The sequence below is a fragment of the Cervus elaphus genome, chromosome 11 (assembly GCF_910594005.1).
Source record: "Cervus elaphus chromosome 11, mCerEla1.1, whole genome shotgun sequence".
Lineage (NCBI taxonomy): Eukaryota > Metazoa > Chordata > Mammalia > Artiodactyla > Cervidae > Cervus > Cervus elaphus.
The window spans coordinates 50287375-50312678 of record NC_057825.1 but is presented as its reverse complement, the minus strand read 5'-3'; the positions used below and the strand labels follow the sequence as shown (position 1 = coordinate 50312678).

Here is a 25304-nt window from a genome sequence, read left to right as displayed (position 1 = left end):
TCATTCTGTTTCTCAGAGTTGTGATAACAGACAAATCCACAATCCTAAAATTCATCAAACTGTGCTAGACTAAGTCTCCCCACTCCATCCCATAGGTGTCTGTTGTCCCTAACCACAGAAAATAGGCTTCTTCTAATTCTGTCACTATTCTTTTTAAAATATCAAAGTACTATTTTAAAAAGGCAACAGATGTTTGCTCACATCTTGTTCTATTACAGTCCATGAAAAGCAAATAGGGGTGGGAGAACTGTTTTACAGCCATTTTTATAGGGTTTTTCTGGCTCTTTTTCTGCCTCTCTTACCACTCTATTCTTCTTCACCTCATTTAACACCTAATAGATATCTTTTTCCCTGCATTTTCTTATTTTGTGTTTTGAATAGAGAGAAATACTAGGGGGAAGACTCCTGAATTATGATTCTTCCGTTAATTGGTATTTGTGCTAATTCCTCATGTCAAAGCTGAAGATTGTTGTGAAAAGTGCTTATAATGAATCTTTAAAGTTTACAGGATCATCTGGAGATTTCTGAAACCCCATGTCCTTAGGTTTTATGCTATTTCATTAACATGGGGTTAATGCTGCAAGAGGTGCTCAGTTTGAGTAGAAAGAGAATTTGACACAAACGTGACTTCAAGACTCAAATCACACATGAAGGTGCAATTACATTCTTAAAACACTAATTATTATTTACTCTCTACCCTACATCTGTCTACTTACACATTTATTCATCCAAGGATTTCTTCACAATAGATACCTATTGTGTATCTATGTTGTGTCAACCACTGGGCTTAAGTGTTGGGTATACAAATATTAAACCAGAAGTTTTAATTTTTGTTCAGTTTCTAAGTCAAGTCCAGCTCTTTGTGACTCCCATGAAGTTTTAATGCTCTATTATATATCCTTTAGTTGGATGTGAGGTGTTAAAATCCCAGAAAATAGAGGGATCTACCTTGAATCAGATAGGGATAGGGTAGGAAAATAAAGCTTACTGGTGGACATGATGTCTAAACTCACTTTGATGGACTGAACAGAATATTGTTGGTGCCTAGATGATTAAGAATGCTGAGGAAGAACAATTTTAACATTTCTATATCATACAAATGGGTATATATGGATGAATTCATCCAGGTGATATTAATAGAAACAAGAGGGATGCTGCAGTGCTCAGCTATTGAGTTTAACTTTGGACAAATGCAACAATGTGTGTGCTATAAGTAAGTGGAGTGAGTTATCAGAGGGAGAGCTGAAATTCTGTGAGTGAAATTTAGGAAAACCATGTTTTGTTTATATCGGTTTTCCCAGTCCTGCATACTCTAAGTATACAACTTATGTCAATTTCTGATTTCTTCTCCCCTTCACATTCCTTATTTAGTGTTTCTACAGAGAGACATGATAGAATGTGGAATAAAATAGTAAATCCATATTCTGCCCTCGGGTCAAAAAGTCCAATGAATCTACTAAAACTTTTTTCAGCATTATACTTCTAATATCAAAATCAATATTCTTTTAATAATCTAAGACATAACATCATCAAGAAATAACTATTCCCTTGACAGACAAGGCTACTTTTGATTCTGTTAAGTAATTAGCAATCCCTCACCCTTGATAATAATGGTAAACTTTCTGGGACCAACCAGCAATAAACCAAATGCAGTTTAGATTTAACAGCTGGTTTAAAAAACAAAACAGCGCCCCACCCCCAACCAATGGCATTGACAAAAGTGCAAAGTAATGTGAAAGAGGTGGAGAGAAATGCCTTGGATTAACCACATGTGACACAGTGAACATTTTAGGATGTTAATTTGTGAGGGTCAGACATATAATTACAGAAGAGAATTAAGGTTTCACTATGTTCTATATTAATCCATTTAAAATATGCATGTAGAGATAGAAATACAACCTGGAAATGAATCTATTTTCTAAAAAGCTGATTATCTATTACCACAAAATAATGAATCAGAAATGGCAGTTCATGCAAATACCAAGTACAAAACAATCTGTCCTTGCATTAAAAATAATACAAGTGTCATGGGACTATTGGCTAAGTTAAATTGAACAAAATAAACCAAATCATTTTGAAGGTGATTTTGAAATATAAAAACCAAGGAATGACTACCCCAAAAAGCTTAGGAGTGCCTGGGAGAGGAAACCCAGTCCCCTTTGGGCCTAGGCTATTTTAATTTTCTCAACTCAGAACTAATGGTGCTGATGACTTTCAAAAAGTTAAAATGGGGAGAGTCCATTTTAGCCCCCAGCAAGATCTTTTAATGGAACTACTTTAGTGTTTAACATATAAGAACAAGAAGTATTTTAATGGGACTATACTATACATATTCAAGGCCAAGCTTCCCATCCCAGTTTGGATGGGAAGAAGTTGTGATGGAAGAACTTATAATAAATTGAAAGTAAATACCCTGAGAAAACTAGAATCTCTCTACTGTAGCTGGTCATTTATTTATATTTAAACAGTTATCTCTCCAAAAGGAGTCACAAATTGCTTTGCTTGCAGGAGGAAAAAAAAACCAGAGGTTTTGCTATAAGTCAGCTTTGCCGTTAATGAATGGGAGGTTAGAAAACCGGAGCATTGCAGCCTATTATCAGCCAAGAAGAACATTTCATGTTTAAAAAATCCATGAGGCTTTGAAGAGATATTTGATCTCTTCAGAAACTGTGATACATTTGAAATACCTTGAAATATCTGCCTACTTTTTCCAGAGTCTATATCAATAACACTTTTTAAAAATGCTAGCATACCCAGGGTAATAAATAACTGAAGCAAACAAAGACATGGTGAAAATTGCATCTTTCCCCCTTCATGGATGTTTCCATGCTTGTAAAAAAGTTGGTTCCTGTGTGGAAAGCCCTCATTTCAGTGCCCAAGCCCACTCTCTCTTCCGCATCAAACATCAACAATGAAATAAACTAGCAAAGCCAAATTCCTTCCTGTTAAGCTAGTGACAGTGGTGAACACAGAGGGCAGCAATTTGCTACTAACCGCTAGGTGTCCATGGCAGGCATTATTAATCAATCATGGCACTTTGCTCCCTCAGAATCTGCTCAGTGGCATGGGAAACAAAATTTCTTCTCCTCCTGCTCCAAGAGGTCATATTTTGACAAATGTCAAAAACAACTTGATACAGTTTAGAACACAGTACATCATTTACTATATATTTCTACTTCTATATTTAAATTGTTTAGTACTTTCTGTATTTGTTACTACTAATCTGATCATGGACAAATATTTTTATCTAAATGATGCAGCACTTAATCTTTATTTTTCCCTATAGTTAAATTTCAGGGAGAAACTAAATATTGTACTGACATCATAGTGTTTTAGTAGCTCAGTCGTGTCTGACTCTTTCGGACCCCACGGACTGTAGTATGCTAGGCTCCTCAGTCCATGGAATTCTCCAGGCAGGAATACTGGAGTGGTTTGCCATTTCTTTCTCCTGGGGATCATCCCAACCCAGGGATTGAACCCACACCTCCTGCATTACAGGCGGATTCTTTACTGTCTAAGCCACATTTGAAAGACATCATAGCATGATTTGCTAATTAATGAAATCATTAAATAGAAGACATAGTATGAACAGAAATGCAAAGCATTGGAGGGAGGGTGATTTAAATCAGATGATAAAAATTAGCTGAATGTATTAGCAAGTATGATGTCTGAAGTGCAAATGACCATCACAGGTATGCTGTGATTACTGTTCAAGAGAAAATAAGCTGCATTAAGTCTATTAATATTAGAACATGCACCAATCCTTGATAACAGGTTGAAAATACTGTAGTTTAACTCCTAAAGAGTTGGTTGCATCCCAAGGATGTTCCCAGTTGATTACAAGATTTTGAAAGTTTTACAACTTCAAGTAGTGGATCAGTCACAACAGAAAGGAGGACAAGGGGTTCACTATTTTTTTTTTCTGCAGAGTTTCCCTGAATGCTGCCAGGGATGCAGCTGGTGCTCTACCAAGGCTGAGGCCAGTTGTTAGGAAATCTGTATGAAATGGCTCAAGATGAATTGGCAAAGATCTTAGCAGAAAAGCCTTGCAGTCCCAGCCAGGCTAAGAAAAAAAATCTCCAATGTTGCTGAGAAATTTACCCATTGGCTCTCAGGTAACCTTCCCAACTGGACATATTTGTGTCTTCCTTTCCAATTCATTTCAATAGGTAGTAGCTCTTCTTAGTCAGCTAGTCTACTGATTAACTCTCTTCATTTGCATTTTTTCAATTATAGGTAAGTAAACCTTCGGGACTCCCATGAAGGCTTAATTACAGTCAACAAATTTCCTAAATATGGCATAGAGCCATTTTTTTTCCCTCACCATTAGAGGCAGAAAAGTTTTTGCTCAACCCCAAGCAAGGCATTCTTGCTAACCTTAGAATCCAAACAGAAATGGGAATATTGGGATTGTTAACCCTTGGAAAGTTATAAACAGGTATCTCTAATCCTCCAGGTTGTCTTCATCTCATTTTTTTTTTATTTCTTTTTTTTTCCTATACATCAGGATCTCCTGGCCCAGAGGTCTTCTCTGGGTTGCTTTCATAGAACAATAGAAGCATAGGAAATATATCCAACAAGAGAAGATGTGCTAAAGGATATGTTAATAGATATACATAAAGTCAATTCACTAGTGTCTGACTCTGTGTGAATGGACTGTAGCCCGCCAGGCTCCTCGGTCCATGGGGATTTTCCAGGCAAGAATACTGGAGTGGGTTGCCATGCCCTGCTCTGGGTGACCTTCCCCAACCAGGGATTGAATGTGTCTCCTGCAACTCCTGCATTGAGGGCAGATTCTTCACTGTGCATACATAAACACACACATGAGAGAGAGAGAGAGAGAGAGAGATTGATTCCTGGCCCGGGAGACAATTTTTACATCACATAAACCATGCATTGATTGTTGATCTTGTCATCACTACCTTTGATCCCTTTATTTCCTCCATTCTCCCTCACTAAGCTGTGTTATCATTATTGAGAGGCAAATTTAACACAAGCCAGTGTCCAAGAATCCAAGAGAGATACATCTTCACAAAATGGATCACAAAGAGCCACCAAGAAGACCAGTACTCTCAGAGGTGCTGAACTTGTGTGGCTGTGGTAGGTCTCTTATAAAGTGATGAAAGCAACCTTACACAACGGCCCCTAGGTGCCAGCATGCAATATGCAACTACTAAGCGAAGAACAGATCAAGAGTAAGGACCACAGTTTCGAGTACTGGTTGATGGAGGACTGTGCTGGGAACTGAGCATAAACTGGAAGTCTGAATGATTCATCTCCTTCCATTCACTCCTCTCCACATTCAATCACTAGCAGCTATATCATGTGGCATTATTCATATGTTGGGGAAACTAAACTCCCATCCAGCCAATGCCTCTCTCCTCATCGGGTATGTGGAATCTGCTACTGTTGTTTAGTAGCTAAGTCATGTTCAACTCTTTGTAACCCCATGGACTGTAGCCCACCAGGCTCCTCTGTCCATGGGATTTCCCAGGCAAGAATAATATAGTGGATTGCCATTTTCCTTCTCCAGGATCAAATCCTCTGTGGCTACCTGAGTTCTGGATGGAGAGAGAAAAGAGCAGCAGAAGAGATGCCTTCCCCAGGGAGTGTTTGCTGCCTCGCGGATCCTAGTCCCCTCTTTACACCTCGTTTTTCCAAATCGTAAACATTCTCTCCCTGCTGGCAATATATTCTTATATTTCATGCTCCACTTCCAGCTATCTCTGTTGCTCTATCCTATTCTATCTTTTCTTCTCTTGTAGTAAAGAAAAGTCAGACTCTGGATTCAAAACCCAGGTTCAAAACCCTAATGGGACTAATCACTGGCTGTGTGATGTTGAGAGAGCTACTTAACTAAGCACTACCTGAAATTCTCTCTTATTTTATCTAAAGTAAAAGCTAAAAAAAAAAAAAAAAGAGAACTTTCTAGAATTAAGTATTGAATAAGATAATAATAATGCCCTTGAAGCTGGACACCTAGCACATAGAAAGAAAGTGAAAGTGAGAGTGAAGTCACTCAGTCGTGTCCGACTTTTTGGGACCCCATGGTGTAGCCCGCCAGGCTTCTCTGTCTATGGGAATTTCTCCAGGCAGGAATACTGGTATGGGTTGCTGTTTCCGTCTCTAGGGGATCTTCCTGACCCAGGGTTTGAATCCGAGTCTCCTGAATTGCAGGCAGACTCTATCCTCTGGGCCACCAGGGAAGCCTATAGCACATGGAGGATCTTAGTAAATCATAAACCTTCATCCATTCTATCCAGCATTTGGGACTCTCTACCATCACCTTAACCTGCTGTTAATGCCTAATAATTAGTTTTAAAGTTTTAGGGATAAAAGGAGAAGTTCACAAAGAGAATAGAAAAGCAGCAAAAGCTGTATTTTTTCTAGTACTACTGAAACTTTTAGATAGAGGAAGGAAGGCTCAAGATTCAGTACAAGAAAACACAGGGGATTATGTATGGCACCCAAAATATCTAAGAATATTTAGGGCTTCCAAGGGTTGGAGAAAGACTTGGTAGTAAAAAAGTCAAGATGACTGTAGGAGATGGAGGGAAGATAATCTGGTCTGAGAAAGTAATGTTTAAAGATCTAGTTTGAGAGGCATCAAAAGAAATGGTATAAAACATTTTATCCAACAACATATATGGACTAACATTTCAAAAAAATTCAGGCCCCTCCAAAAAAACAAGGGTCTTCATTTTGGTTAAGATATTATTTTCAGGTATTTCTTATTAAAAACCACATAATGTTACCTGGGAAGTTTAATAGCCCAATTAATTCAACTCTTATATTGTTGTCAGAACCTGGTTGACAGTCCTGGCTACCTCAAACATGGTTTCCCTTTTGCCCACCAAATACTGAGGATCAACCTCTCAAGCCCTGTTCTTCAACTCCATTTAAATACAGTTGAGCTCCCTAGATTTTTTTCCTAAAGTCTTAAATTTATTCTATAAAATGGGCTATTCTTAGTCTTTAGCCCATTGGACCTAGCACCTACTGTCTTCAACTAAAATTGGCTTATCTCATTATCTTCATCCATCCATAGACTCACAGGGTTGAATCCACATATTCTTTGGGGGTGCTTGAAAGTTTCATCTGCCCAACTTCCCGGAACATGAGCATACCAATCTTGCTGGTGTGGGTTGATGTATAACCAATTTGGTTATACTGTGCTCATATTTATTAGCCAAATAAGTTAGCAAAGGGCAGACTAACTAAAATATAGCTATATTTTATATACGGACCAAATAAAATAAGGTCTATTGAAAATATACTAACCAAAAAATCCAGGATAACTAAATGAAACTATAAAGAGAGGACACTGCCTAGGCTACAGTCTGAAAAGGCCAGGAGATAGCAAGAAGTAGGTCAGCTGGGAAAAAAGAAAGCAGCATGAGCAACCTTTAAACAAGTTATACTAGTCAATTGTCCAAGCCTCTTCCAGAAATGTCTCTCTTAGTGAAAGAAAGGATGGTTCATGTGTGACATACCTGCTACCATTTTTTTCATTGTTACCTCTAGTCGCCGTGCTGAGTCAATACAATCTTTTGTTCTACTGGTCCTAGACATGGTCTCAGAATTCTTCTCCAAACAGTCAAGGACTTCCCTGGTAGTCAAGTGGTTAAAATCTGCCTTGCAATGCAGGGGACGTGAGCTCAATTCCTGGCGGGTGAACTAAGACTCCACATGCTGCAGAGTAACTAAGTCTGTGCACCTCAACCAGAGAGTCCGTGCAGCACAAAGAAAGATCCCGCATGCTGTAACTGACACCGGACACAGCCAAATATATAAATTAAAATACTTTTAGAAAACAGCCCAGTCAATCACGAGCAATTGATAAGTGTGAGCAGTCGAGATTAAACCCATTTACCATACCTCCTATGGGCCTTTGAGCTGTTCCCCCAAAGGCTTTGATTAACAGCGGTATATGAACATAATTTCCCCATCATTATCATATTGTTTTCCCTCATATATCATAAAGAATAATCTCTTAAATATAATGTGGAAAACTGAAGTTAAATATTAGACATATATGTAACTATACAAAATAATTCACTATGTCCACCTAAAATTTCCCCTCTTCTTTTATTACAGAAATGAGAATTACAAGAAGAAATGGATGTCATCATTCAAGAGTGCATAAGAGGTCTTTAGTATAATGCATCTTTTAAAGCCAGTAATTTTAATTAAATTAGTTTTGAATTTGAGCAGTTGATCCATGGCTTTTTTATAACTGAATACATTTTTCTGTCTACTTTGAAATATTCATTGAGTAGACATTGAATAACCCCTCTAACTCTTTGCCTTTCTTCCTAGTCAGTGTTTTTCTCTTTGTGAGATGTCAACCCATTACCAATTTCATCACATATTCAATTACTTTCCAAGTATTCACTGTATACACTGTCACAGAATCAGGTAGAGATGTTCTACCTTGAATTCAGAACACACTCAATGAGTTGTAAGTATTTAAATTTTGTATCTTACTTTATTTTCTTGCAAGAGTGGTTACATTCACAAAGACCTCTGACATTTAGAGAATCACCTAGGCTTCTGTAGACTTTTCTTAATTACTCTTCCCAACACTCCAGAGACAAGAGGTATCTGCCTTCCCCACTGTCTTCCTAGTCTAAGTTACTGACAACACAATTCTTCTAACTGTTTAAATTAACCCAGAATCTTATATTACATCCTGTTCTCTCTGAGCCAGCATATAATCTGCCACCATATTCAGTTAACAGCATCTTTGAAATAATTCCAATATTTGACCTTTTCTCACCTTCTTTATTATTATCAACATGGTCAACCTCCATCAGAATCTCTTGTTAGATTGTTGCAATATCATCCCCTAACTAGTTTCCTTGCTTACTTCCTACTCTTTCTCCCTTTAATTGGAGCCATAATGGTGCTATTACATGAACTCAGATAATATCACTTTTCTTCTCAACATTGTCCAGCGGCTCCTCATCTTAGTCTTTGTAAAATCCAAAGCCATCAGAGTAACTTTGGATCATAAAATCTGGTTTCCAACAGTTCTGATTTCTCTCTTGTTCACTCTACTACTAAATATTGGTCTCTTGGCTATTGCTCAGACAGATCAGTGATGCCTGTCCTTCAGGGATTTTGTACGTTTTCCCTCTGCCTAGAATGGTCTTCCCCCAGATACTTGCAAAGCTTGGTCCCTCAACTCTATCAGATCTTTAATTAAATAATCAATATCTTGGTGAAAACTTGTCTTTCCAAAATTCAACTCCATTGACTCACCCTTGACATTTAATTTGCTATTATCTTTCCATTTTAATATTTTTTCATATACATATCACCATCCAGCAAATATTTTATTCATGGGTTTATTGTCCCTCACCCCCAGCTATATCATAAACACTTAAAACAGTGTCTGGCATATGGTTCGTCCGTAAATATTTCCTGAATGTTGTTAAATAACTGAAACTTTTTGGATGAGGGAAGAAGAGATCACAAAGTCTGTCCAAACACACAAAGGTAGGGTACAATGCCTAGTCCAATATCCAACTTGCCAAGCCTTCAACCTGTTTATTCTTCTATGGAAGAGTACCCAGAGGCATAACATTAGTAGAAGAGTGGAATTTAGGGACATGATATAGAAAATAATGTTAGCCATCTACAACAAAAGACTTATGATCTCTGTCTCTCTCACTGTGCCCTCAGTGGTAGAGCTTCAGAATCATGTTTTGCTCAGAAAACATCCATGATTCAATTCTTTGTGTTACTGCTTTCCAGGTGTAAAATACTGAGCTTTCTTAAATATCACCTCCCTCAATAATAATAAGACTCAGTCACGTCCGACTCTTTGCAAACCCTTGGACTGTAGCCTGCCAGGCTCTCCTGTCCATGGGGATTCTCCAGGCAAGAATACTGAAGTGAGTTGCTATGCCCTACTCCAGGGGAATCTTACCAACCCAAGGACTGAACCCAGGTCTCCTGCACTGTAAGTGGATTCTTTACTGAGCTACCAGGGAAGCCTCCTCGATAATTAGTACCAGCATCTGTAAAACACTGAGCTGTGTTTGCTAGGTATAGTTTGGGTGTCTTAATAAATGATCTCCAAAACATATATATTACCATCCATTCTTCACATATGAGGAAATAGAGAAAAATTAAGTTTTTTGTGAACATGGGTTCACAAATTCATATCTGGTAGTAGTCAGCTTCAATCCATCCATGTGACACATGACACAATTTTCCTTAATCAGGCAAATCCACCTTAGTGTTTTCCTGCCCTGAATTCTGTATTCCTGGCTATTGGTGCCATTTATTTGGAGCTCAGTTTTAATTATGATTTTAACTATTCACAAGTGTGAATCATGTGACCAAGTAGTAATGAGGTGAATTTCCTTAAGCCATAAAGGAAAAAAGGTCATACCAACTTCCAGTCTTGCAATCATGATTCACATGAGATAGAAACCAGGCACAGAACAGGGACATCATCCTCTACTTACTCATATTCTTTCCAGCAACCAAAAAGTCATCTACATGTTCAAGAAAAACTTGATCAAATACAATGTCTAATTCTCCTTCCTGGTAGCAATCACATACACCACTTCCTATTCATCCAAACTTTATGAAAAAACAATTTTTATTCTGAATTTCTTTAAAAAAACCTTTTACTTCTCCACACAGTAGGCACCATGATATGTTGTAAAGTTGACACAGTTTTTGAGAACACAACATATATTAGTTCTACCATCATCTATACTGTCTGACCCATATTATATCCTGTATTTCTTGTTCAACTACTTGTCTAAGTGAGGCAGGAACAAGCAATATCCTTAAATGCACATAGCACAGCTGCACAAAGAGAAACTGGCTCTCATCTTGGCTGTGCTAGTTGCTGATGATGACAGCCTTGTAACCTCTCCAAGCTTCTATTTCTTCAACTGTAAAACGGGGTTATTAATACCAATATATTTTCACCAGTATTTGAGGTCTGGGTGAGAAATTAAACTTGAAATACTTTTTAAATTTTAAGTAAGTATGTCATATAGAAGATTATTATTTAATTTTTGGGTACCTTTGGAGAGTTCTTTTAGAATCTTCATCATACTTACTTGACCATTTGCATATCTCAGGCCCAAGAAATTGCATAGGAAGGACAATTTCAACAGATGCTCAGGGCAGTGTGAGGGTAATATAAACCTTAGCAGGATAAGGACAAGGTACTTACAAAAGGAATAAGTTTTCTTTTTCCATATGACCATGGCCATGACTAGGACTGAAGTATGGATGGGGTGGTCTAGTTACTATCTAATTTTCCCCATTTGTAGAGAATGATCAGGAAATGATTCCCAAAATAACTATCACAGAGGAAACTGCTATTGGAGATGCAAAAACTGGCTGTAGAGTGCATCCCCCAAAAGATAAAGGTCAACCAAGAAATAAACCATTCTTGCAATATGAGCATCCATGGAGCTGTCCTTGGTGATTCCAACTCAAATCCTGTTACATTTCTTGCTAGAATGAAATAATTAGTTATCTGTTGCTTTGTCTTCAAAGACTTTCTGCATATGTGAAAGTCTTGTCTCCAGGACTAGACTTCTTGCTATTTATTAACAAGAATTCCTGACCCTTTATTGACATGTTCTCCAAAAAGGCTAGCACCACAGAAGCCACAGTAGCACTGGGTGGATGTATCCCCAGAATTTAGTCAGTTAGGTGATGGATTCATAGTTCAGGCTGCCTGTTAAGCTGATCTGCAATATCAGCCTACTGATAAAAGTAGACTAGTACCTCTCTTTATTGGGTCAACGTACTTTGGATATTTTCCAGATTCAATACATATTGAGCATCCCCACCAATATTTTCCATTACTTGATCTTCACCCCTCCCAATGATACATCACTTTATCCTTACTATTAGATACCGGAGGGAATGGGGGTTTAAAGAAAAGTAACTTGCCAGCTAATAAGACAAATACCAGTGATTTAAGTGCATTATTTCTATTCCCCAGTGTCTGTTTTTAATAACATACTGCAGCTCCAATCATTTTGATTAAAATAAGAAATAAAGGGCATTTAAGGTGGTTCCCCTGAGAAGCCAGGATACGCCCCCTTACAAGTGCCTGCCAGAGCTTGACCTGGTTTGGAACCTTATAATCTGTCTCTCCTGGAGTGATTACTTTAGGGAAGATACAGCTACTGCACCAGAGGGTTCCCTTCAGTCTAAAACTGGAAATATTATTTCTTTGGTCCAACAAAGAACCTCTATGGATAGACAACTTATTGTCTGTTCTCTAGCAAAAGAGGTTGAGCTATACAAGAAACTTTCCAAACCATAGATTAAAGGACAAAGTATTCTCAAAGACTGGAAATGCATAACAGTATTGCCCAAAATCATAGAAATTATATTAGTGGTTCTTTTGAAAGCAAGACTCAAATCTATGAAATTAGAAAACTTCTTTGAAAAAAAAAAAGCACTTTGTGAACTTCCAGGAAAATGACAACTTTTTATTTATTTATTTTTTTTTTATTTTTTTGAAAATGACAACTTTTAACCAGTGAACAAAGATAAACATTAAAGAGTTGGAGAGAGACTGATACAGTATCTTGCCCCTACTGAAAATCATACTTAATATTAAGATGAAAGTGTCCTCCAGGCACAATCTCTAACTTGGAGTTCCTGTGAATCTAGCCTTTGACAAATTTAAATCACCTCTGTATTTATTATAAGATGTAAAGGCTACCTCATTATTTCTTCACCTGATGCACTAAAAAATGCCAAGGTAAATATTTCAAATATACTACAGCAACAGCTTTGAAAGAAAGAGTGATCTCTGTTTTATCTGAAGTCACCACGTTACAGCTCTCCAACCTTCTCTGTAGAAAGAATTCATGCTAAACTATAAAATATATTCAATGTCTACCTATAATTTGCTTAGTTTCAAGGGCTCACCCAGCACTAATTTCAGCCTTGCAGAGTTACTCATCATAAATAATACCTCAAAGAACCCATATCAGTAATTAGAATCTCAAGGAGACCTTTGGCCTGATGCATTTCTCAATATTTTTAAAGAAAAAATATACACTATCACTTTTTCCTTGTGTTTAAAAAGGCACTGATTATCTAGCTCATCATAAAAGGATTAAAAAGTATACAGACAGAATAGTTAAAGTAATATGTAAAGATATGTGAAAATGTTTTGTTTTTAAAAAAGGTGCTATAAAAACAGTTGAACAGTTTTAAACTCAATACACTTTTTTGTAAAAAGCAAGAAACTGAAGTCATTTTACTTAACTTTCTTTTAAACATTCTTATCAGAGCCCTTAATCGCCTTTGAGAGTAGAAATGCCTGTATCTCTAAGCCAGGAATATTTGGGGTAACCAAGAAGGGAGGGAGATGGGGACCTTTAAAAGGTTATGAAGGCTGCAGCTAGGGGAGGATGGTGATGGATTCTCACGAGTCTTGCTTCTAGAAAAGTGTACCTTCACAGCCTGATGCCAGGCTAGAATGGTCATTTGGTGAATGAATCTGGAACCTGGCATCTGCTGTCTTCCAACCTTCTAGAGGGAAGAAATAAAAGGCTCAATTTTAAATAGTATGTATATTCTAGGTGCAAGATCAAGAGTTCAACCCGACCTATGGTTCTCATCTGGGGCAATTTTGTCCCCCACAACCCAGGATATACTCTGGCCATGGTCAGAGAAACACTTGATTGTCACTACTGAGAAAAGGAAATGAATACAGGCATCTAGTGGGGCAAGGCCAGGGAGCTTGCCAAATGTCCTACACAACAAGAAACCTCAACAAGCTTCTCACAACTAAGGATTACTTAAACTAGGCTAGACTGGAATAGCCTGCTGGGACAAACCATGAGTTCTAAGATAGGGTTGAAACTGACTTCCAGTCCTGGTAATCTCTTCCTATAGCCTTACTCCTTCTTCCTTTTTAGACTAGTATTTTTCAAAGTGTGATCCATGAGTAACCACATTCAGACTGTTTAGGAACAGAATACAGATTCCTGATCTCATATGAGAGTGTCAGAACAGTGAAGGGAAAGTCTACAGTTCTCCATTTTTATGTGCTACCCCCATGTGATTCTTCTACAGATTGAAATATGAGAATCACTACTTTACTTTTCTGTTGAAGTCATTCCCTTCTTTATTTTCAACTATCACCTCTCTGCAGTGATTCCTCCAGGACTCTCAATGACAGCCCCCCCCCAAAGTCTACGGTTCTCCATTTTTATGTGCTACCCCCATGTGATTCTTCTACAGATTGAAATATGAGAATCACTACTTTACTTTTCTGTTGAAGTCATTCCCTTCTTTATTTTCAACTATCACCTCTCTGCAGTGATTCCTCCAGGACTCTCAATGACAGCCCCCCCCCAAAAAATGCAATTTCTATGAGGACAGAGACTTTGGCTGTTTGTTCACTACGGTATGTCCAATGGCTTGATTGGTAGACATGATGAAAGACAGCAAGAAGACACCTACATAAAAAGACCGTCATCTTTGGGAAGAGACAAGATAATGAAGAATAAAGTTAGTGACCCATTTACCTGGTACTTCTACTTTCTGGGCCTTGTACTCAGTCTGTGGCACACATTAACACATTTAAGCTTAAAAACAACACAATAAAGAAGATACTAATATTTTTTTCACTTTACATTTGAGAGAAATGGAGCTCAGCTGGGTCAAACATTTTGACTTCTACTGGAAGTCAGAAAACAGTTTGTGTTCCACTGAATGGAAGGTATACATGGATAAGAATGGCCACTCCATGCCTAATTCTTCCTGTTTTTTTTCAGATTCATCATATGATGTAAGTAGACATCAATTGGGTAGGGATATAGACGTTCCTAAGAAATATTTTAAAGGGTGCTAACACAACTAGGAAGTACACCATTTCCCCCTTTCACCTCTTTTCTTCTTCCTGTGGGTAATGGGAGGATGAAGACTTTGCAGTCAATTTGGACCAAAAGATAAATTTGAGAATGGAAACCTCATAATAAATAGAACAAAAAAGTAAAGTCATAAGCAGTTTGGGTTCTTGAAAACCCTTGTTTCACTATACTAGCCCTGAACCACCCATAGACAGTGTAAGTGAAAAAGAAATAACTATTTGGATGTTATATCATACTGTGCTGTGCTGCATGCTAAGTCATTTCAGCCATGTCTGACTCTTTGTGACCCTATGGACTGCAGCCTGCCAGGCTCTTCTGTCCACGCGATTCTCCAGGCAAGAATACTAGAGTGGGTTGCCATATCCTATTCCAGGGCATCTTCCTGACCCAGAGATCAAGCCTGAGTCTCTTATGTCTCCTGCATTGGCAGGCAGGTTCTTGACCACTAGCACCACCTGGGAAGCCCACATTAATATATAGCTGAATCTAAATTTAATTAAAACACATGAATTATAAATACTATTATTGGGAATTAATAATTTAGGATACTTAATTAAAAAGTTATATTTCACACCTAAATATAATTAACATTTTAATATATCACAACCTTCATGTGGGAGGGCAGATGAAACCAGCCATGTCTCTTGGTCCTTATTTCAAGTTCCTTTTTTAAAATAAATAATTAATTTGACTAATTCAGCTATCTGGGAATAAATTCTATGTTTACATACCATAATCTTTAAAAAATAAAAAAGTCTACATAATGTATCAGAAAACTTAACAAAGTATATTACAAAAAGAAACTGAGTTTGCTAAAGAAAAAATTAGGCCCCCTGATTTTAGGCCCCAAATCTTAGGTAAACAATATGTTTTGAGATCTAGTATTTAAAATAAAGTGAGGTGCTTTTATATGGGAATAAGTGAGTGAATAATTCAGGGAATATTCCATGAATAAATGAATAACAGACTTCACAAATATTTACTAGAATTTCTCAGTGTGATAACTTACTACAATGGAAAAAGAATGGCCAAGAAGCTAACCTAGAAAGCACACAATATGTGCTCAATGTGTCAGGAACTAGGGACAAAATTAAGAATATTCAGATACATTCCTATACTTATGGAGCTACAGACTAGCTGAGGAATATAAATATATAAGTAAAGGAGTTCCTCCACTGCACTTCATGTCAGGAATGTCAGAGAGAATGCATCATGCTAGGGGAGAAGATCAAGGGAGGCTTCCTGAAAGCATTACCCTATATCAACCACTAACTTTGTGACCTCCAGGAAGTAACTCAAATTCTCTGAATCTCATTTTCCTAATATTTTTAATGGGGATAACAGTATCTCCTCCACAGGATGACTTGAAAGCAGATTGTAAAGTGCTTTTCAAACGCTTAGCATGGTGCATGGAAAATATTGACCTCTCGTATCTTAGCTGGTTTAATAATAATTGTTGTTTACTACATGCAATTGTCCTATTGTTCCTCTAAGTAGTAATAATATTTCATTATAAAGCAAAAGTTCAGAGATTAAGAATGTTATCCAGTCAATAAAAGGCAGAGTTGTTTTCCAAATTCACTTCAAATAACAAAACCTAGCTTAAAATTTTAGCGTCTACCTTAAAAGAATGTGATCGCCTCTTATTTTTCGGATCTTTGCCATCAAAATCATGTAACTGTTACTGTTCTTTGGCTTGGATTTTACTCAGGAAAGATGCTAGGCCCTAAGGTAAATTTAAAATAATTTTGCCTGTCACATCTCTAAGAACCACCCAAGGTGATGCTTGGCTAAATTGATGCAATAAAGGCCCAATGATAGAGCTACACTTCACTGGCTAAAAAAATCTGCAAGAATTAAAGTTTTTTCTTTTATATTAATATGCCAAAACTAATTTTCTCAATTAATGGTAGGCACCGGCATCATATCAGTCAACTGCTTCTAGAATGTGACAGTATCTCCAGTTCTGCCAAAGCAGTTATTGCTATCAATTGCACAGAGTTCAGAAATGAATATGAAGAAAAAGCAATGTTCTCTATCATTTCTTGACTTCTAAACAAAGGCACTCTCAAATGAAAAAAATTGAGACGATTCCAGCAGTCTGGAATGGGAGAACCATATGGAATCAATCAAAAGGTTAAGTCCAGATCTGACCCTCCTGGCTGTGATCCAGGGCCACATTCTCCCAGAGTAGGGTTCATTCTCTTGTCTTAGCCAAATGTAAAATACCTCTCTAGTGCCTCTCTCTTCTTTGAATGTTTGTATAGCTTTCTATACAGACTGGTGGGCTGTTCATGAAGAAAAAAATGAGCACTTCTAAATGATTGTTGATTCAAATATATAGCTATGTTATTGATATTTTTCAACATAGACCATAGACCCTACATTGGCATGAGAGCTTGATTTTTCTAGTTATGATGGGAATGCATGTGCTCTGTCCCCCTGTTATGTCCTAGTCTCTGTGATCCTATGGACTGTAGCCTACCAGGTTCCTCCATCCATGGGATTCTCCAGGCAAGAACACTGGAAAGGGTTGCCATTTTCTCCTCCAGGGGATCTTCTCAAACCAGGGATCAAACTTGTGTGTCCTGTGTCTCCTTGCATTGAACAGGCGGATTCTTTACCACTGAGCCACCTGGACCATAGACCCTACATTGGCTTGACAGCTTGATTAATCAATATTTCTTTTCAATAGAAAAGAAAGTGAAGTCGCTCAGTCATGTCCCACTCTTTGCGACCCCAGGGACTGTAGCCTACCAGGTTCCTCCATTCATGGGGTTTTCCAGGCTATAATACTGGAGTGGGTTACCATTTCCTTCTCCAGGGGATCTTCTCAACCCAGGAATTGAACCCAGGTCTCCCGCATTGTAGGCAGACTCTTTACCGTCTGAGCCACCAGGGAAGAGTTCTCCTAATGAAAATTAAAAAGTAGTCAAATGATTCTACCAACCAAGCAGAAATAAATACTGCTCTGCACTACTGTCTCCATCCCCTGCCTTGACACAAATTGGGAGCTGTAGAACTTAGCTCTGAACTTGATTAAGTCTTTGCACTGATTCATGATGATGAAAGACACAAAGTGATCCCTTAAATGTTTATAGTCTCATGCCTTTTCTTCAAGCCATACTTAATAGCTTAGTAATTCTTTATATTTGACAACCACCATTATTTGAAAATTATTTTTACGCTTAACTGAAATTTAAACCAACTTTCTCAAGAACATTATGTTATTTTTATCCTATTTTCCCAAATCTTTAACTTTTAATATTTTTTTAAAATTTATAACTTCCTCCAAGAATATAGAAATAATGAGTCAATTTTACTGCCTGAAACTTTGCTATGGAAATGAGTCACCTGGCATGTTGAAGGTGAGATAGGGTAGTTAATTACAGATTCCAAGAATCTACATATGCTCTACAATCTCAGGAAATCACTACATATGACCTACAATCCTGATTCAAGAGGTCTGCAGTCTGGCTCACGATTTTGCATTTTAACAGTCTCTTTCCACCTCTTTCTGTGTTTGGTTTGACATATGGGTGTGATCCTCTGACCATTTTGGGAGACAGTCATTAAAATAAGGAAGTCTTTGACTTCCAGTGCCTACCTACCTTTCTTACTTTACCTCTGATTTTTCTCCATCTTTCTACCAATCTCTAGCATTTTCAGGTCTGGTCAGAACAGAATACATCTATACCACAATATTATGGCCACTCTGTTTCCCTTCTGGGCTAATTATTTCTCTCCACAATTTAGAAAACTCCTATCCATTTATCTCTGAAGATTCAAAGATATTATCCCATTAATGAAGCTTCCTCTCCCCCCTTTTCTAGAGGAATCCCATATACTTTGTACATATTTCTGTAAGGGTGATTATTATAATCTATCACAGTTCCTGATTATGTGCCCATTTTCTATTTCTACTTCCATGTCCATCCATAGGAAAGTGAATATCATGTGTTATTTACTCACTAAATGTTTGTTGAATTATAAATATAACTGAACTTCTGTTTCTAAAATTACCTCTGGGGCATTTTGGGAGAGGAGGGTAAGAGTTGCCATCTGTATTGTTGTTCTCTTGAGACAAATCTAATTGTATAGTATCTTTAACTTCCTTTAACAGTCTAGATTATTCCACAAAAATTTAGGGAAGTCCTACTTGAACTTTTTGGGGAAATTATTTCTAAGGGGGCCTTCTCTGTTTTGTAAAACTGAATCTGATCCTACAACTTCATTATTTACATATAGAAAAGTTTAGTTTTAGAAAGTAATTTCCTGTGATAATACATTCTAGAAATTAATCTCAATTTCATGATAGAAAATTAAGAAACATTTCACTGGATGATGTAAACCAAGTCCTTAGAATTTAAGATAGGTAATATAGCAGTTCTACTCATGGAATTCTTGGCTATTAGATCGGCCAAAGTAATAACCTGGAAGGAACTTGGATGGCAAGAAATACAGGAACAGTGCCCTCTAAGTGATACAAAGTATACAGTGAATATCATCTGAGTCTACAGAAACAGAGAAGCTTTCAAATTTAAATGTGCTCCTCTGTCAAAGTGGCTAAAAAAAGTGACGTGGAAGTCCTTCAGTTGTGTCCGACTCTTGCAAGCCCATGGACATGGACTATAGTCCATGGAATTCTCTAGGCCAGAATACTGGAGTGTGTAGCCTTTCCCTTCTCCAGGGATCTTCCCAACCCAGGGATCGAACCCAGGTCTCCTGCATTCCAGACAGATTCTTTACCAGTTGAGCCACAAGGGAAACCCAAGAATACTGGAGTGGGTAGCATATTCCTTCTCCAGCAGATCTTCCTGACCCAGGAAGGGAATGGGGTCTCCTGCATTGCAGGCAGATTCTTTACCAACTGAGCTACCAGGGAAGCCCAAAGTGAGTGAATCATGGCCAAATCAATCACCTCTTTCCAAGTGTATTAGGGAAAGAGAGTTGCATAATCATTGGCTGTTTGAGAGCAGAGTCTGACATGATTCTTATTCAGTGCAAGAAACTTCCATTTGATTCAGACAACCATACTGGTTACACGAATTCTCATTAGCTTATGGGCATTTCTATGACTATGCAACCTGTCTAACTTGTCAGCAATAGAGCCCTTGATTTTCCAAATGACAATCCATTTCCACCTTCAATAGAAAACCAGAACGTCCCAGAGCTAAAGCGTCCTTCTATCCCCAATTCTTTCATTTTATTTACTTCTCTTCCACAGCTTTGGCTGTGAGTGATCATATGACCTCTTGTGTAACTGAGAAAATAGCAGCCTGATTATATTTTAACAATCATTCTAAGTCATTCACTTGCAGCCTCCCCTTCATATATTATAAAGTCAGTATATAATTAAGGGGAAAGGGGCTCAAAAGGTATGGGACTGGACTCAAAGCAAAGACTTTTTATTTTGATATATGACATTTCTCAACACAGGTTATTCTCTGCAAAATTTACAATTCTATGGGCTTTTGATCTGAAATATTTCCTTGCCCACAACACAAATCTAAAATACTCTGTTCAAAGTTAACTGAGGGCCTCAGCATCTCACAAAGCCTTCCCAGGACAATCCAATCCAACTCAGCCCACAGGGATATCTCTTAGTTCTTTGACACTTATTGTCTTTACCTCTCAGATGTGACGTGGTATGTGTCTAGACTTCCAAAAAGGTTTCACATTCCTCAAGAGTAGGAGCCAGGTCTTATATACCACTTGTCCTTCATAACACATAGTTCAGGATTCATCAATTCCCTACTCACCAACTCTTCCCAGTACCACAAGGGAATTCCTGCAATACTGCATAAGTAATTCTGAATTTCAGAGTCCCAGTGAGACCTAATCCCATCTATTACCTAGTGGGTAAGGATATTTTATTTCAAATAATCAAAATAACAAAATTAAGAAGTTAAAAAACAAGTTAGTCTTCCAAATGAACACATAGCTAATCAATTGCTTGATAATGTCCACTAAAAAGAATAGGAACCACTAATATTATTAAACAAGTAAGTCTATATCAGATATAGGGTACATTTTGAGACTAGGTTGGAATGAAATTTTTCTTCAGGTTTCAATAACTCTATGTTAACTACAAAAATTAGATCTCATCAACTATACAGTCTTTCCCCCACAAACCATTTCTTTAAAAACATATAAAAAATATAACTTTAGAGCATTATTACTTTAGAATATATCCTTTAAGTCATCTATCATCATTTTAGATGAGAAAACTGAGGCCCAAGTATGTGTGTGTGTTAGTCACTAAGTCGTGTCCAACTCTTTGCAATCCCATGGACTGTATAGTAGCCTGCCAGACTCCTCTGTCCATGGAATTCTCCAGGCAAGAATACTGGAGTGGGGTGCCATTTCCTTCTCCAGGGGGTCTTCCTGACCCGGGGATCAAACCTGGGTCTCCTGCATTGCAAGAGGCCTAAAATATCAAAGGCATTTACTTTGAGTTACCTAATTAGTCACCAACAGAAATAGGAGTAGTGCACTAGTGTTCAGACATCAGATTAATGTAACTTCTGTTACATGTGACTCTTTTGTTTAGAGCACAATATATGTATGTATTTTAAATTATAATTCAAATACATACAAAATGGATATAAAAACACTGAACACCACTTTAAATGAAACATGCACATGAGAGTATACAAGTGCATGCACACTGCATTCCATGATAGTCTCTGAATTTGCACAAGTGTACAACACAACCATTCTTAACTCACGAAGTTTAAAGATGATTGTATTCCAAGGGTTTGTAAAATATGAGCATTTCTTACCTGGAAGCTGTATGAGGGATTGATAAAAGACATGAAAAACTTGAGCTATTATATGATTAGACAGAAGACTTCTTCTGGCACTAGAGGTTTATTCCTACCTGGGGTTCCAGGATCTAACATTTTTAATGAAAAGAAGACCAGAGCCTTGAGAGGGATCATCCAACACTGGAGGTTTCATCACCTGTTGCCCACATTGCAATATTAAGTGGACTACAGGTGATTATCACCTACATTTTGCTATGGGCCAGTTATGACTCCAGTTCTACTTATTGTGCCTAAAATCTTCAACATTGTAGTTGCTTCTTTAGGTTAAAAAGCGTAGCTGGGAAAATAGCTTCAGCAGTGACCACACCACTTTACCTCAGGTCATGAAAAGGACAGTATCTTGTGGTGGAGGACCCTTGTGGGAGAGGGCTGGAGGGTCTACACATAACAGAAGATCTGTGGATGAGAACGGACGTCTCCTTTTAAACTGCCCCTATTCTCCAATGCCAATATCCATACATAGCTAGTTAACTAGGGATTTGAAAAAAATGAATGGTAAGCACTTAACTCCTTTCATAACACCTATGATTCAAACTGGGATGTGTTTTATCTCACCCCGTGAAAAGTAACAGGGCTTCAGATTCTGATGTTCAAAACTTTTAAGAAAACATCCACCTTGATGCTTTGACACCTCTTAAAGATATAACCATCTCCATGAACTTCCTTTGCCTCTCATATATAAAAGTTGATGTTTTGATGGTTTTAATTGGTACCCAGGAAAGAACAAGGAAAATGGAGAAACATGCTCACTGCAGTTGATCTTTTCTTTCTAAATACTAAGGCATATAAAAGAATTAAACAGCAACAATGGAAATCTGAATATGAAAAAGAACAACAGCTTTTTACAGCTCTTTACCAAGAAATTCTATAAAACAGCATCAGTGTTATGATATATAACAAAAAGTTAGCAAATTTGGTTAAAACACATTGAAATGGTTGCACCCTTAATCTTGCAAGAGTGGTGACTTTTTTTCTCATTAAATATTTCAGCTTTTGCATTGGAAAGTTTTCATTTGTCTATATCAGAACCAAGTTTTTGACAATTCTTGTGTATCAGTTTCTTCACAGCTTTACTCTACAATTTTAGAAGAGCAGACTGATTCTCTGGCCAAACATCAATAAAGGGTATTCTCTCATCCTGAAATCTTTCAAATAAAGAAGGATACACTCTTCTGACTAGCCTTACTTTAGAGAAAGCTTACTAAATGACTACAGAATGGGTTCATTCCACATATGCAATGACTTTCTGTCCCAAAGGGAAGAAAGACTGAGAAATAAAGGAATGAAAATACCATTTTCAGCTTCTCAAGTTTAGATGATCCTTGGAGAGTACATCTGTGTTGTGGAATTATTGACTTAAGTAAAGAATAAATAAGTAGATCTTTTGCCCCAAGTTGGTTAATACAGTAAGTAAAGAGGGCTTGATTGGTCACATTTGACTTCATCAAAACACCATCCCCCTGTTTTCAAAATTAATGCTTACAATGAGATAGTTTAGATTAGAAAGTGAAGTTACTCACCATAGAAGAATCACTGCTTCCACTCCCGATCGGAGCTCCCTCAGCACAGGTTGGGAGGTGGGTAGAAAGTTGACTAGCCCTGCCCCCATCTATGACATCACAATCTACCTCATAAAAGGTAGTGAAAGTGCTCTGAACTCCTGTCTGATTTCCGAGAGATACAGAAAAGAAAGAGTGAGAGAGAGAGCAAGAGAAAAAAAGAAAAAAACAAAAAACAAAAAACGTACCCTATTGGGAAGGGATTAGGGAGGTGGAAGAGGGTGTGAGTAATTGGGAGAAAAAGGCCTGTGAACGAATTAAGTACTGAAAGAGATATGGGTGGGCCTCCGTGGTATTAAGCAGCCCGGCCCTTTGGATTCCTCATTGGTTCTTTTGAACAGATAAATGAACCATCTGGGAGAAGGAGGATGAAGGAACATCCCACATCGTCAGGCACTGTAGGGGAAAATTGTAGTGGGGTTCAAAGGGAATGAATCCCCTATTTAGAGCATTGAAGATCACCAAGAAAGAAAGCAAGGGCTGAAACTCTTAAGGCCTGGAACAGCAAGTGGGGATTGTCAGATGTCTTTGTTGGAAATTCCATTGCCCTGCTGCGTGACCTTCAGAACGCTCTGGGTCTCAGCACACTCAGCCAGTACATGGTGCTAAGCGGGTACTTACCTCTTCCATTGGGTTCACTGAGGAATTAATTCACTCATTGTTGCTAGAATGGCAATTCTTTTTTATTTCTCCTTTTTGCACTCAAGGGTGAGTTTTGTGATGGGCACCATTGAAAAGATAAGCCAATAACCAATGTCGAGTTTGACCCTTGGAATTTCTACCTCTTAAAATGTTATATCTGACATAAAATATTACTGACAATCTTGACAAAGTTTTTCTACATGCACTGAATATAACATACTCCTAAAAGGGAGAGTTAGTTCTCTCTTCAAACCTGAAGAGAAATCAAATGGCAATACTGCTACAATCACAAGATCCCCTATGCAGGTACTTTCAGAGGTCAAGTTTAGATGACCCACTAATGCTCAGTGACCAAACATTTTTGTTACATGCCGTTCTGCTATAGTCACAGAGTTATAGCTTTGTTTAAAGTCTGAATGTATATATATATAAAATCAGGCAAAATGGGAAAATAATGTGATCTAAGTGGTTTATTTTTTTCTTTTCTAAAGTAGATTTAGAGCTTTGAAAATTGAATTACTCACAGTTGTCAAGTGAGTATTATGACAAAACAAAAGGAAGAGCAAGCAGGTCCTGCAACTACCCACATGGAAGCCAGATCTTTAATCCGCCCAGTGGAATATATGAAAAGAGAATCTATTTCCACAAAGAATATTCTAGCAAAGTTTCAAAATAATAGCTTGCAATTCACATCATGAATGCTTAAAGGCCAGAGACTATTTCTGTATACAGATAAACAAAACTCCTAATTTGGCTTTTTTTTTTTTTTCTGGTGTTTTAAGCCAATACAGTTCTATTTCCAATCCTGTCATTCTTAGCTTAACAAATATCTAAGTGTTTAGATCACAGTTTTAAACTAAACTTGGTAGATTAGGGAGCATTTTGAAACACAAGAGCTACTAAATTCAAACTGATTATGAATTTGGCAACATTACTCCCATCCTTTACTTCAAAATAAATCTTAAAGGCATTTAAAGATTGTCTTTAGGGAACTAAAGACAAAAAGAAATAATAACTGACATATGAGAAGAAAGAATGAAATTTTTCCTGTGTTTGCATTTTTTAATATTTTTTAGAAGAACCAATAATACTCTGCGTATGTTTTCCTTGCTGAATATTCTATCCTCATTTTCAGTAAATCTAAGTCTAAATTCAAATTCACATTTAATAGCTTTTATTGTGTTAAATTTCACAATTAATGAATCTATAAAGTTATTTTCTTTCTATTTTTACTTACTGAATCATTGACTTGTTGGCTTATCTTTGCTTTTTTAAAGCTTTGTAACAGTCCCATTTGATTTTAGAATTTAGCCATCTCCTGATTTCCCCATTGTAGTCAAAGTGTTATTTTTTTACCAACTCTATAATCAAACAGTTTCAAAAGTGATAAT

The 25304-nt window shown here is 37.4% G+C and overlaps 1 protein-coding gene across 5 annotated transcripts in view; it reads right to left on the bottom strand.

Annotated features, from left to right (window-relative positions):
• CTNNA2 (catenin alpha 2) overlaps positions 1–25304 on the bottom strand; it is a 1323879-nt gene that overhangs the window by 7326 nt on the left and 1291249 nt on the right. For 2 of the 5 annotated variants that reach the window (XM_043917729.1, XM_043917730.1), the window contains exon 18: positions 23233–23376. The exons of the other annotated variants lie outside the window; for them this stretch is intronic. In XM_043917729.1, the coding sequence (XP_043773664.1) occupies positions 23233–23376 (144 nt within the window). The remainder of the gene's footprint in view (positions 1–23232; positions 23377–25304) is intronic. 5 annotated transcript variants of the gene reach the window in all.